Source organism: Schistocerca cancellata, chromosome 5 (assembly GCF_023864275.1).
Source record: "Schistocerca cancellata isolate TAMUIC-IGC-003103 chromosome 5, iqSchCanc2.1, whole genome shotgun sequence".
Classification (NCBI taxonomy): Eukaryota; Metazoa; Arthropoda; class Insecta; order Orthoptera; family Acrididae; genus Schistocerca; species Schistocerca cancellata.
This window is the reverse complement of record NC_064630.1, coordinates 529,624,136-529,638,793: the sequence shown is the minus strand read 5'-3', so window position 1 is coordinate 529,638,793 and position 14,658 is coordinate 529,624,136. Positions and strand designations below refer to the sequence as shown.

At 42.0% G+C, this 14,658-nt stretch overlaps 1 protein-coding gene across 1 annotated transcript in view; it reads left to right on the top strand.

Moving 5' to 3' along the window:
- Nucleotides 1-285: 285 nt before the first annotated feature.
- The window catches only part of LOC126187802 (uncharacterized), a 29,402-nt gene continuing 15,029 nt past the window's right edge, over nt 286-14,658 (top strand). Inside the window, exon 1 of the mRNA XM_049929087.1 lies at nt 286-318. Coding sequence (XP_049785044.1) covers nt 298-318 — 21 coding nt within the window. The 5' untranslated portion in view covers nt 286-297. The remainder of the gene's footprint in view (nt 319-14,658) is intronic.

The window sequence follows — 14,658 nt, the reverse complement described above, 5'->3', positions numbered from 1 at the left end:
CTTACGGTATTATGGGTGCGTTTCGAAAACCAACCGGACAACGAACACGACGGAATTTAACCCGGAAGCGGTGGTCAGCACTGAGGATTTCGTCAGTGGCCGCGCCACAGGCATGTGTTCCATGAAGTGACGACGTGTCACCTGGCACTGGCTGTTCCCCGGACAACTTCCAAAGATCTTAGCCATGGGTTGATAGGTGTTTCGGGGAATTCCCCTGAGGTGTACAGTCGCTCGTCAAGTCTTAAATACCGCTAATCTCGCCTGTCGCTGCACAGTCTGCTTCAAGGCGGTAACAGAATGGCATATCTGGCGTTTCTGGTAAGTGCTGTCACGTGCTGGATTTTCAACGTCTTCTAAATTCTCTCTCATATACAAATTCTGTAAAAGTCTTCTTGAATTTATATTGACCCGGTTTCATTTCTTCCGTTCCGTCGTCCGCCTCCTTTCAGATCTCTACTCTCATTCTTGATAGGATCCGTGGTACACCACGAAAGAATCTTCTGGGTAAGGTAGTCCCTCACCATTTGTAGAATTAGTAACGCGTGCGTCGAAAACGGAAAAGCACCGTCCGCGGAAGACAAGTCTGTCACGGTTTCAGCTTCGACTTCCGTGATGAAACCGTTAATGCATTATATCTTATTCATTTTAGGTCTCTCACAGTCTCTTCTCGACCACTTCGGCTGATTCCCTTGAAAACCTCTTGGCGGATTTTTGCCATCTGTGTCCATTCGAGTCTGTGATCCGTAAGAAAAATGGTTCAAATGGCTCTGAGCACTATGGGACTTAACTTCTAAGGTCATCAGTCCCCTAGAACTTAGAACTACTTAAACCTAACTAACCTAAGGACATCACACACATCCATGTCCGAGGCAGGATTCGAACCTGCGACCGTAGCGGTCGCGCGGTTCCAGACTGTAGCGCCTAGAACCGCTCGGCCACCCCAGCCGGCGATCCGTAAGAAATCACTTCGTTGTCGACGTAGCTTGAAAACATAACTAACTTCATTTTTTCGCTTCTTGGGGCTATTCGTGGTGGAAACTGGACCATCGTGGATTTCGTGCTCTTATAACTAAGTGTTCTTGCCTCTCTGCTGCAAAATTACTCATATCTGCGATTAGTATCATCTTTGTTCTGAGCGTTTTTGAGTTTGCCGCTGTGTGTGGTGAAATTCTGAGCTATATGTGCAGATGTCTCTAAAAGCCACAACCTACTCGTAGATGCCTGTAACAAATACCAGCGATCGTTAATGTAGGACAGAGCTCCAATACCTACTTCCATACTAGGACGCTGCCGTGTAAAGTTGTAGGTAAAGTTAAAACAAGTTCAAGTCTTGGGCATTTGACGGAAGAAAAATTGCAACATAAAGTGTTCAAATTTGAGGTGGACTAATTAAAAGAGGAAACTTCCTCGTTTCTTTACATAAGTGAGCCAGTCAAGCCACAAACAGAAACGTACGTCTCAATGCAAATGTTGATCAGAAAGAGTCTGTAAATGATGTGTTGTTCCTCGGTTTGGGGTAACGAAACGCAGTCCCTACGGTATTGCGATGAAAACTTAAAGTGTGTTCTCCGAATTCTACGTCAATACTGTGTATCGAAGTCAAAGTGCGTTTAATTGCACTGCAACGTGTTCCAGTAAATTAATTAGCTCTCCACGGGTATGTAGCTATAGCGTTGCTCGAATCTAAGAGTAAATTACTCTACCGGAACGCCTTCATTTAGGAAACAATTTGGGAAAGCACACAACGTTTCCGGCATATAGGTACAAAGGTTTTCGTATGAAATACATGTCGAGTATTCCTGTTGCACACAGTGTGTACCATCCAGGGAACATTAAAATTAATGTAACACGTTTATGATTTCAGGAGTAGGTGTGAGATTTACTTACACAGCGAATTCTTAGCATGAACATGATTGACTGGATAGCATCTCGAACAATAATACACATACTCTCAACTGCGAATGTTGAATATTACTTACCCACCGACACGTTATAACATAACGGGGAAGTTTCAAAACAATACACTAACAATTAGCTCATTCGAATCATTGCAGTATCTTCTGTTGAATTGTTTCAATTCTAATTACATGTTACACTTTTGCAATAAGATTAATTTCTATATTGATTGGTGCTAAAATTTCAGCTGCGAGAACTTATTAAATGAGAAGCCGAATATGCATGACAATTGTTAACAGTTATGTTGAAAATGCTTCTTCTTCATACATTGTCATATACTTCGCACGTACACTCGAGTGTTACAGTTACGTTATGTCTTTCAGTGTAGTCTTGTTTGTGTCTGGAGCTGACGCTTCAAAAATGTTAGTACCGTTGTTAGTACCACAGAATAGGAATATCTGTGAAGTGAGCATTCAGATGCACAGAACAGAAATTTTGCCAAAAACGTACATCTCCAAAGTCACACCGCTATGGTACGTCTTGGGGTTTACCATAATTGTAAGTGCCTTGAATATTTTAAATGTTACTAGTACAGGAACATTCCGTACAAAATCACGGTTAATTTTGTACACGCAATTCGTAGGCATCTTAGCAATTAGCATCCTATAGCTAGAATGAACTTGCCTTAAAGCTTTGAAGAGATAAACGCAAGGGTATTTCACTTGTCTTCGACCAGTTACAGCTCAGAGAGCGCTATTTCTTTTTCTTATAGGAAAAAGAGATATTCATCACCATTTTATAGATTTTTACTGCTCTTTATCGGATATCTGAGTCTCTCTTGTAATATAATATCTTGTGGTGGCAGTATCGAATGGCTCACGTAATACCTCGAACTGAAAGCTTCTCGAAAACGTTGAATTTGTGGCTATGACAAGCGGCTTCCGCTATTTATCATACTTTGAAATATTTTTCTGGACGACATTCTGCTATTATTTCTTCCTGGTACAATATTTTTAATCTACGTTCATTGTTAGGGAAACATATTGATAGCCTGCAACCATTATACAAGTAATAACTAGCTGCAGTGAGGTTTCCTATTCCAATTATTTTACTTTAAACTTAATAGCTTGGATATCTGTACGATTCGGAGGAAATAACTCAAAATGTCATATCGTATAAATCTCATCCGTAGGTGGAAAACAATCGCACTGCGTATACACTCAACAAAATATCTGACAAAAATATCGCACACAATGGAATTTATCTAGCATTTGTCTCATAAATGTATGGCCACAAAAATTATCTCTACGGTATTAACTCCATATCACATCGTGTCTCGATATTTTACTCATATAATGATCGTAATCCTATACCAAGGAATGTTCGATACGAGTCGTCGACTTTGACCAGTGACAGGATACATGCGACAAACAAAATAAAAAGTATGACGATTATAACGTGATGTTATTGGCAATTTTTCCAAATGGGTTAAGGTACAGATAAGTTTGTCACCGCAACCAACTTTTTCTTCTTTGGCGTATTTCGATTTGTCATGCGTAGCGACAACCGTTATGCACCATTACTGTTAAATGTAAACACTTCTGTAAAATTGTTGAAGGTTCGATCTTAGAGTGAAATTCAAACAAACTGTGTTATTTTGAGTCATGAACAATTTCATCTCGATGTTGGTGTCATGCACAGTAACTTATGCTCACTCAGCAGTCCGTATATCTCAATGAGAGACTGTGGCACATTATTTAGAGTACAATGGTGTGCCATGCTGTACTATTAGTAACAATGCCACATTGGACGACTTGCGCGCCGGTGATGAGGATGAAATGACGATGAGGACAACACAACACCCAGTCCACGACCGGAGAAAATCTCCAACACGGCCGGGAATCGAACCCGGGCCCGCTTGCATCGGAGGCAAGCACATTTCCACCGAGCTAAGCAGGCGGGCTTAGTATTGCAACTTATGTAAATTAATCGTGTATTTTTATGTGTAATACCTGTCTGATTAGTATTAATAACAAACTGCTTGTCGTATTTTAGTACGAAAACTCCCCTATGTATTCGGATATTTGCTGCTGCATCATGTAGTTGCTGCAGTGGAGCGCTTTCCCTCGTGGATACAAATCTGGTGATTTTTCTCTGACGAATCCGGTGTCTTCGTTTGAGGAGCACGGCCCATGTGTCAGAAGCTTTCAAATTTAAATCAGGATATCGGCTAGCAGCAGCGAGAGCCCACTGATGCAGGTTTCTCGTCGTCACTTTCTGATTACATTCTCGAGTTTCTATGAAAAAATCATAGGGTCCACGAATCAGCTTTTTAAGCTGTTCGTGCCTTTTTCCATCTTGTTTTATATGTTATTCTAATCTTTTCAAACTTTTCATGGTTTTGAGGGTGAAGTTCCCTTTGTACGAAGAATGGCCAAACTCTCTCCTGGATGCTCTCTCGCTACACTGACGACCACTAATTTTGTAATATTGCGGAAAAATGTTCGCCGTCCATTTGCGACTGCTTCTCTACGGCATTATATTTCTCTGATGAAGATGAAGAGACTTCGTCAGTCTCTTCAAATAGCCTTTCCATCGACGTATTGGTGGGCAATTAGTCCGTCTTGTACCACGAGTTTTTTCTCCGGTATAATTTCGAAAACTCTGTGAAATAGTTCTTTTTCCATTTCCATGTGTTCTTGTGTTATTAATGCAGAAGGTTTCGAAACGTTGAGATTGTTTTGGAGCAGGAGTTGTTCACTGTACACAGGTGCCGTTTTTAATCATCCTGTTGAAACTTCGCTGTAAAGCTATTCGACCTCACAATCAGGTTCACGTACTCTTGTTGTTACTCTGTGAGCTACGGACTCCATGTCTGCTAGCGACCGGACACGAATTCAACATAAATAAAAGCGAAGGAACGACACTTAGTCGTTTTAGGGAAATGTAGTTTGAAAGTTTCACGCTTGCATGTCTGCTAGCGATCACACACATGCATGCGTAAAACTTTCAAACTACATTACTCTAAAACGACTGAGAGTTGCGCCTTCGTTTTTACATGTGTTGAAGTCCTAGCCATGACCCACGCACCCAAGCAACATGAATCAAATCGGTGAGGGCAACTACGTACCGTTCCCTTGTCAGCGTTGCCACTCGACGAGCACTCTGTAATCTCCGATTTTAGCAAATCGTGGAGGTGATAACGGTTCCAAGCATTACCCAGCTGGTAGCCGCTGTCACGGTTCATCAGATTTTCCGTATGCTTATCTCCATTGTTTCTTTAACAATTCAGTCCCAAAAAGATGTTGCTATGGCCAGAATTACTGTTTTATCATAGTCAGATGAATGGTGTTGGAGACAAGGTAAGGCAGTAACAGATTTGCTTGGTTGCAAATGGTGAATGCAATTTTGTTGTTCAGTGCAGCGTTCTTCCTCGGCGTGCTAGGTCACATCTCCATTTATTGCAACATCAGGTTCACTATGAAGTTAGAAAACGAAGATTGTCTGCCTTAACTGGATGTTTTGATTACACATAAGAACGATGCCTCTCTGGGACATTCAGTTTATTGCAAGTCTACACATGGACTTGTAGTTACAATCGTCGAGTTGTCATCACCCGTCCAAACTGTCAGTGTGCTTAAAACACTTCTATAAGGAGGGAGCACACACAGTCTTAGAGGCAGACAGCTTGCCTGAAGAGCTCATCTGCCTGAAGACAGTTTCCTTGGATAATGTATACTCTATTCGGTAACTTAAAGAGAGGATTATTAAAACCAGGAACCAGGATTTGACTAAAGAGGATGGCACGCCAGCAAATTTCTTAGCTTTTCTTCCCTACGTCTGAAATTCATCTGAAATAGCAACAACCCTCCGTGATTATCAGGTGATAGTGTTTTTTACCCACTAATTATAAATTACCCAACTGCAAGGATTAGTGAACGACAGATCGTTATTCTGGACGGCTGGAATTTACAAAGTACCTTGCCAATGAAGTATGGCTTTATTTATAGGTAATGCTTGACGTCTAACATGTAGCTCATAGCAAGTTCTAATGGCAACACTTTTGTTACATTTGTGCATGGTCGTTGCATTATTGATCTTTATGCATTTCATACTGGATAGTAGCCAAGCAAATTACGAACTAATCATCAAATGTTAGCGTTTAGCAATTATAGCCAGAAGTAATATTACCTCTGAGCACAACGCACAAGATATTATGCACATCGTCTCTCGAATGCAAAACCCGTACACAAAACATTGTGACTAGTAGTACAGCGTGGCACACCATTGTACACTAAATAACGTGCCACAATCTCTCACAGAAAGCTTTTGACAATGTTGATTGGAATACTCTCTTTCAAATTCTAAAGTTGACAGGGGTAAAATACAGGGAGCGAATGGCTATTTACAATTTGTACAGAAACCAGACGGCAGTTATAAGAGTCGACGGGCATGAAAGGGAAGCAGTGGATAGGAAGGGAGTGTGACAGGGTTGTAGCCTCTCCCCAATGTTATTCAATCTGTATATTGAGCAGGCTGTAAAGGAAACAAAAGATAAATTCGGAGTGGGTATTAAAATCCAGGGAGAAGAAATTAAAACTTTGAGGTTCGCCGATGACATTGCAATTCTGTCAGAGACAGCAAAGGACTTGGAAGAGCAGTTGAACGGAATGGACAGTGTCTTGAAAGGAGGGTATGAGATGAACATCAACCAAAGCAAAACGAGGATAATGGAATGTAGTCGACTTAAGTCGGGTGATGCTGAGGGAATTCGATTAGGAAATGAGACACTTAAAGTAGTAAAGGAGTTTTGCTATTTGGGGAGTAAAATAACTGATGATGGTCGAAGTAGAGAGGATATAAAATGTAGACTGGCAATGGCAAGGAAAGCGTTTCTGAAGAAGAAAAATTTGTTGACATCGAGTATAGATTTAAATATCAGGAAGTGGTTTCTGAAAGTATTTGTATGGAGTGTAGCCATGTATGGAAGTGAAACGTGGAGGATTAATAGTTTATACAAGAAGAGAATAGAAGCTTTCGAAATGTGGTGCTACAGAAGAATGCTGATGGGTAGATCACATAACTAATGAGGAGGTATTGAATAGAATTGGGGAGAAGAGGAGCTTGTGGCACAACTTGACTAGAAGAAGGGATCGGTTGGTAGGACATGTTCTGAGACATCGAGGGATCACCAATTTAGTATTGGAGGGCAGCGTGGAGGGTAAAAATCGTATAGGGAGACCAAGAGTTGAATACACTAAGCAGATTCAGATGGATGTAGGCTGCAGTAGGTACTGGGAGATGAAGAAGCTTGCACAGGATAGAGTAGCATGGAGAGCTGCATCAAACCAGTCTCTGGACTGAAGACCACAACAACAACAACAGTCTCTCATTGAGATGTACGGACTGCTAAGTGAGCATGTTACTGTGTCTGACACCAACATCGAGATGAAATTGTTCATGACTCAAAATAACACTGTTTGTTTGAATTTCACTCTAAGATCGAACCTTCAACAATTTTACACGTGTATTTACATTTAACAGTAATGGTGCATAACGGTTGTTGCTACGCATGACAAATCGAAATACGCCAAAGGAGGAAGACTTGATTGCGGTGACAAACGTATCTGTACATTAACCCATCTGGAAAAATTGCCAATAACATGACGTTATAGTCGCCATACTTTTTATGATCTTTGACGCATGTTTCCTGTCACTGGTCAAAGTCGACGACTCGTATCGAACATTCCTTGGTATAGGATTACGATCATTATATGAGTAAAATATCGAGACACGATGTGATATGGAGTTAATACCGTAGAGATAACTTTTGTGGCCATACATTTATGAGACAAATGCTAGATAAATTCCATTGTGTGCGATATTTTTGCCAGATATTTTGTTGAATGTATACGCAGTGTGAGAATTTTCCACCTACGGTTGAGATTTATATATGACATTTTGAGTTATTTCCTCCGAATCTTACACATATCCTAGCTATTACGTTTAAAGTAAAATAATGAAATGAGACTATTACCTGGCGGCCGAATATCCCCGAATGGTGCCTCCCGGCCAACGACGCCATACGCTCACTTCATTTTTGGTATACTATTTTTATAGACCACACAAGCTAATTTGTTACTGTTTCTAGGATACCAGTATCAGTCAGCTTATGACTGAACTGTAGTCGAACGCGGAACAAAGGTGGATCTTGTGCTGCGAAAGGATGTGCACAAGGCGACACATTCGTGCACTGCACAATATGCTGTCACCTTACCTGCAAAATTACTACCAACGGTCTTCTCTTGCTTGCCAGAGACCACAAGCTCTTTTGGACAAATAATGTGAAAATCAGCTGACGATTACGTACAGAAATACAAAAACGTTATGATAACGTCTTCAAAGTCCGGCAAACTCACAACAGCACTATGGAGGAAATTTAATTGGCGTCTTGAAGCCATAAGTGAGAGAAGAACAGTTTTTTTTTTTTTGCTCCTTAATGCGTAGGAGGGGCAAACGAAACTGGTTTTGTACGACTAAAACTTTACAGCATGGATAGGGGATGCCAAAGTAGAGTATTAAAATAATTCCTCAAAAATGTACATTGTTGATGCAGCCCTGTGCCTTTTACATACAGGGAAAAATCCGTATAAATCGACTGTAAAATTGATTGTACATCGTCGAATACAATAGAGAGATAGCTTCAAGAGAAGACTGCACAAAATTCGTACATCACCAGTTATCTGCATAAGTATTCGGTGATATGATAAGATAGGTGTGGTACGCCGCGAAATTCTGTGATAACCGTGCTTTGCAGCAAAAAAATTGGAAAAACCATGCTCATGGAAAAATTCGGCGTTCATTTCGTGCGCTGTATGCCACAATAATTGTTGTTTTACATTTTTCTACGATAAGTATCGTCCTTATTCGTGTAGTGTCCATACGTGTCACAAATGTAGGTGCAATAATGTCAATTAAAAATACTATACTGATCTGATTCCGATGAACTTACAACATTAAATATTTGATGTTCTTCAGGACAAACATTGTACAAATAATAACTGAATCATTAATACTGATATTTTGGACAGTCATAATAAATCTGTTGTTAGAGTTACGTGGTAGTAATAATAATAAAAAGCACCTGCAGCGACACGCAAACCAGGTACCTTGCCCTTATAACACGTACTCAGCTGTCCACGGACACCGTGTCTGCTAGCGGCCACGCGTTAGTATACGCAGGTCTAAAAGAATGAAACTCGATTTTCTCTAAAAAGGCTGCACCTATGGTCCCCTTGCGAGTTCCACCAGCGGGAAGTATGGTCCGTTTGGAAACACGACTTTGACGCATGCGAGGAATAGTCACAGCGCGCTGTAGATGGATGAGCGGATGACGTCTTGCATCATTCACCTGAGGATGAGTGACGGGTGCTCTGTCGAAATATCGTGGAACGGAGAAGATGAAAAATGTCTTCAGGCTTGGAGTTTCTTCGAAGTATTCTGCTTTCAGAACAAGATGTAGATAAACTTCTATTTCCTGCGTTTTATCCGTGACAGTATATTCCAGTCAACAATGTGACAAACCTATTTTATATCTACCAATGCTATGAACGTAGTTTTTAATCTCTTCCAGCTGTCTTCCAAAATAATTCGTCGAGTTTGTATTGCCTCCCATGTTGGTGAATTTCTCCAAAACCGAAATTGATTTTCCCAGAGAAGCTAGAATTGTATATAATGAAGAGTCAGTCTGAGTTATCTAAGGGCGCTTACGTTCACATTATTACAGCATATTGGTTTGGAGCCAGAACCCGGTATTTTTTGCGTCATTCTCTTCTAAATTGACTGCTCTCAACGTTAATTACCCATGTTTTGCATATCTGACTGTCTTTTACCCCTATACATGGCAGAATATGAAGAAATTCGGGTTATTTTCCTTGTTTTCGAATTCACAAACTCTTACTTTTTTTTTAATTTTCGGGACATATTTATAGCATAGAATGATTTGCGCATTCAAACTCATCTTCAAAATAACATTTTGTTCTTGGATCGATTGCTTATCGTTGGAGATATGACCCTGTGTATTGGTCAAGTGTGGAAATATTATGGAACTTAACTGCTAGGGTCATCTGTCCCTAAGCTTACACACTACTTAACCTAAATTATCCTAAGGACAAACACACACACTCATGCCCGAGGGAGGACTCGAACCTCCTCCGGGACCAGCCGCACAGTCCATGACTGCAGCGCGGCTTGACCCTGTGTATTTTCAAGTACCGAATCTATGTAGCCAGAAGTTGTGAGTAGACTTTACATGTGCTTAATTCAAGGCATTTGATCCATTGGAAAACAGAGCTGTGCTAGAAGAAACCTTAACTTTTCATTGTCAAAAGAAGATTAAGGTATACAGGGTGATTATAACTAAAGTGTAACTTTCAAACTGCTGTAGAAATAACACCACTAGTCAGAATGACGTCAAATTGCAACGGAATATTATCGGAGAAAGGGGGAGGGGGCGGATGGCAAAAGAAAGAAAATAGTTTCAAAATGTAGCAATAGATGGCGCTGTAAGCAACATAATTTAATAGTGGACTACAAATGACAAATGAATCATACAACAATGCTAAAGGTGTCCGTTTGACGTTAAACAAACTGTACTAATCAGTGTGCATGGGTGTACAGGTGTGATACTGTTAGTTACGTAATACCATCCATCACGGCAAGGTCGTATCAAATCGGTTGAAAAAAATCGGTTCCACAACTGATCGAAGTGTTTCTCTGGTCACAAGGGTAATTTTGAATGGATACAAAGAAGGATGTTTCGTAGCATTTTACGGACCGTGCTCACGGGCATTTCCAATGTTTGGGCAATTCTCCGTGCACTACATGTTTGCACATCACTACTCGTCTCCTTCTGCATTGCTGTGGCCACTGCTTCTGCTAACGTTTAATCAATTCGTTTCCTCCCTCTACCAGATTGCATACCAAAAGAACCCGTCTTTTCGAATTTCCGAGTAATTTTCTCCAGACCCACGGAAGTCATCGGACCAACATCTTTTTTTCAAACCCTTCAGTGTCCGGCACTTCTGCAGAGCGACGTGTGCACAGTCATCATTCTTGTAACACAGCTTTGCAAGCAGAGTAGCAGAGTGCGATCCTGCATTGAGCCAGTCACGGCGAACGTCGCAGACGCGAAACGGGGAAAAGCCGTGTACCCGGGGTGTTTATACCAATTTCAATGGGTCGTGTGCGTGACAGGTGTTTTCATTTACGTATTCTGACACATACAGTGCCATCTATTGATCAATTTCTTCTTCTGCCATACATTTTCTCCCTTCTCCCATAATATTCCGTTAAAATTTGACGTCATTCTGATCAGTGGTGTTATTTCTACAGCGTTTTGAAAGTGTAACTTTAATTATAATCACCCTGTATACCCGGCCGTTGTGGCCGAGTGGTTCTAGGCGCTTCATTCCAGTACCGCGCTGCTGATACGGTCGCAGGTTCGAATCCTGCCTCGGGCATGGATGTGTGTGATGTCCTTAGGTTAGTTAGTTTTAAGGAGTTCTAAGTCTAGGGGACTGATGACCTCAGATGTTAAGACTCATAGTGCTTAGAGCTATTTGAATCACCCTGTATATGTTATGTCTCTGCTTAGGTTAGTAATTTAAGTGATCATGTGCCTCAACAGAAAGTGGTGAAGTTTTCATCGTGATTCCCTTCCCTCAATTGATTTAGACGTCATGCACAGGAGAAGGTAATGAATAGGAAAAATTGTATTGATAGCTAAATACGAGAGGCGTTCAGTAAGTAATGTTACACATCTTTTCTCGGCCAGTTGCGGTTAAACCAAAACGGAATCTACTGTGGGAAATCGTGGAATACTCTCACTTGAGCCCCTGCAGTTTCGTGAAGTTCTGATAAGTGATAGCCTTCAAAGTGGTCTCTTTAGCGGAGGTGCGTACCAAGCAGAGAGCTGTCATTAAGTTTGTCCTGACGGAAAACCGGAGCATCGCAGATATTCATAGGCGCTAGCAGAATGTCTACTGAGTCCTATCAGTGGAAAAAAAGCACGATGAGTCGTTGAGCGAGGCGTCTGTCATCATCGAAACATGTTACCCCAAACCTTTCCGATGTCCCTTGAGCTGGCCGGTTGCACACATCTGTGCAATGTTTGAACGTGCGGACACTCTCATTTGGTGTGATCGGCGGATCACAGTCAAACACCTCGCCGCACAACTGGACGCCTCTGTGGGTAGTAACGACACACTCGTCCACCGGTTGGGGTACTCAAAGGTGTGCGTCCGCTGGGTTCCTGGAGGCCTAACAGAAGAGAAAAAGAGCAACGAAGAAGTATATGTGCGAAATTACTTGCGCGTTGATCGGGACCATTTGTTTTTCGAACATCGTCACAGACTATGAAACACTGATTCGTCACCTCGAATCGGAAACAAAACGGCAATCCATAGTGTGGCACCACAACACCTCTCTTCCGAAGAGAAAGTTCAGAGCCGCACCCTCAGCCGGTCATTGCGACGGTCTTGTCGAAGTCTGAAGCGGTTATTCTGACTGATGTCCTCCCACATGGTGCAACGATCAGCTCTCAGATTGACCGTGCTGCCCTCAGGAAACTGAAGTCACGACTACCGCGCAGAGTGGACGCTCGGTTAGAGGCGCCATGTCACGGATTGCGCGGCTGCTTTCCGCCGGAGTTTCGAGTCCTCCCTCAGGCATGGGTGTGTGTTGTTCTTAGCATAAGTTAGTTTAAGTAGTGTGTAACTCTAGGGCTCGATGACCTCAGCAGTTTGGTCCCACAGGAATGCAAACACATCTGAATATATTTTTTTCTTTTTTAAATTCACGAATTCAGAATGTTTGTCACCACAAAATTGCAAACAAGCTTCCCTTCTATTATGGCATTGTAAGGCCTTACACAAATTTTCGCACCCGAGAGGAGCTCACGAATTTCCTCATCTGCTTCACAGCTCACATCTGCCACCTTTCATTTTCCATCTTTTTGGCCCAATGAAGTATGCACCCCGCGGGAAGCAGGAGGTTGACGATGGGGTAGTTATTGATGAAGGAAGACATTGGCTTAACCAGTAGTATGCGGACATACAGGCCCTCCCAGTACGGTGGCGCAACATTGAAAGGAGATTGCGTTGAACAATGGGGTTTTTGTAGCCAAAGGAGTGGGGAATAATGTGGTTATGGGAATTCTGAAGAAACCCAACCTTCTTTGAGGAAAAAAGATATGTTGAACTACTTACTGAACACCCCTCGTACATTATCTGTTGAAAACTCTCCGGACACCTGCTAGTAGACATTAACGAGGGAAGTCCACTCTTCATCTTTTAGATCGCTTGAATTCTGCTGGGGACAGCTTCCGTGAGTTTTCTGAAGGACTATAGAGGAATGGCAGCCCATTCTTCTTCAAGAGCCGGAATCAGAGAATGTAGTGATGCTGGACACAGGGTCTCCTCCCAGTCGTGTGCCACTGAACTGAAGCTGGGACTCTGGGCAGACCAGTCCATTCCAAGAATGTTATTATCCACAAATCATTGCCTCACACACCATGCTTTAGGGCAGGGGGCGTCGTCATGTTGATACGAGCAATTATCGTTTTCGAACTGTTTCTCTGCAGTAGGTAGTACACAATGCTGTTAAACGCGTTTATACCATTCCACATTTAGTGATTCCTTAAGCCCAATAACAGAGAACACTGTTGCCGTAACACCACGTCCTCTGTACTTCAAAACTGCCGCTACGCATGATGACAGGTAAAGTTTCTAGCCACTCGCCAAAGTCAAACCCTTCTGTTGGGCCGTGCGGGGTAGCCGCACGGTCTAGGGTGCCTTCCCACGGTTCGCGCGGCTCTCCCCATGGAAGGTGTGTGTGTTATCCTTAGCGTAAGTTAGTTGAAGTTAGATTAAGTAGTGTGTAAGCCTAGGGACCGTTGACCTCAGCAATTTGGTCCCACAGGAACTTACCACAAATTTACAAATTCCTTCTGTTGGTTTCTCACTGGCTACAACATAATTCATCATTCCGAATTACGCATTTCCAGGCTTCTGCTGCCAACAGCCTCGCTCTTTACGTCACCTCAAGCGCTGCTTAGCACTGACTGTAGGAATGTGTAGCTTTTGTGGAGCTGCTCGAACATTGTACCCCATTGCTTTTAATTCCTTACACGGTCGGTATGCTAGTTGGACTGCTGGTAATAAAGTGGAACTCGTGAGTGATTCCTTCCGCTAATTTCTTGTGATTTTTTACAACCTGTTTTCGCAGTGTTTCAATGTCTCTTTCTGGCGGTACGTGAGTCTGCCAAAAATAGTTCAGGTTACTACGATACTTACGTTGCAGTCACGGCTATTTTAAGGATACTGTCACTGATATATTTAAGCATGCTAAGGAAAACAGTTTCACACATGCTAATTAAATAGTGGATTGTCAGTGTTCTGCAAAATGTGTTGTGAATTGTTTGTACTAAACAAGTGACAAATAAAAACGTAGTGCCTGATGCGTCAGTTTTACTGCATGACCAGGGGAAGTATAGTAAGTGATAAATTTTTCTTCCTTCCATCATTTTGCGGAGGATTTCAGTGAGAAAATGTTTCGTAAAGGCTTAATCAAACATGTAATGTTTGTTGGTTCAAATGGTTCAGATGGCTCTGAGCACTATGGGGCTTAACACATGAGGTCATCAGTCCCCTAAAACCTAGAACTACTTAAACCTAACTAACCTAAGGACATCACACATCCATG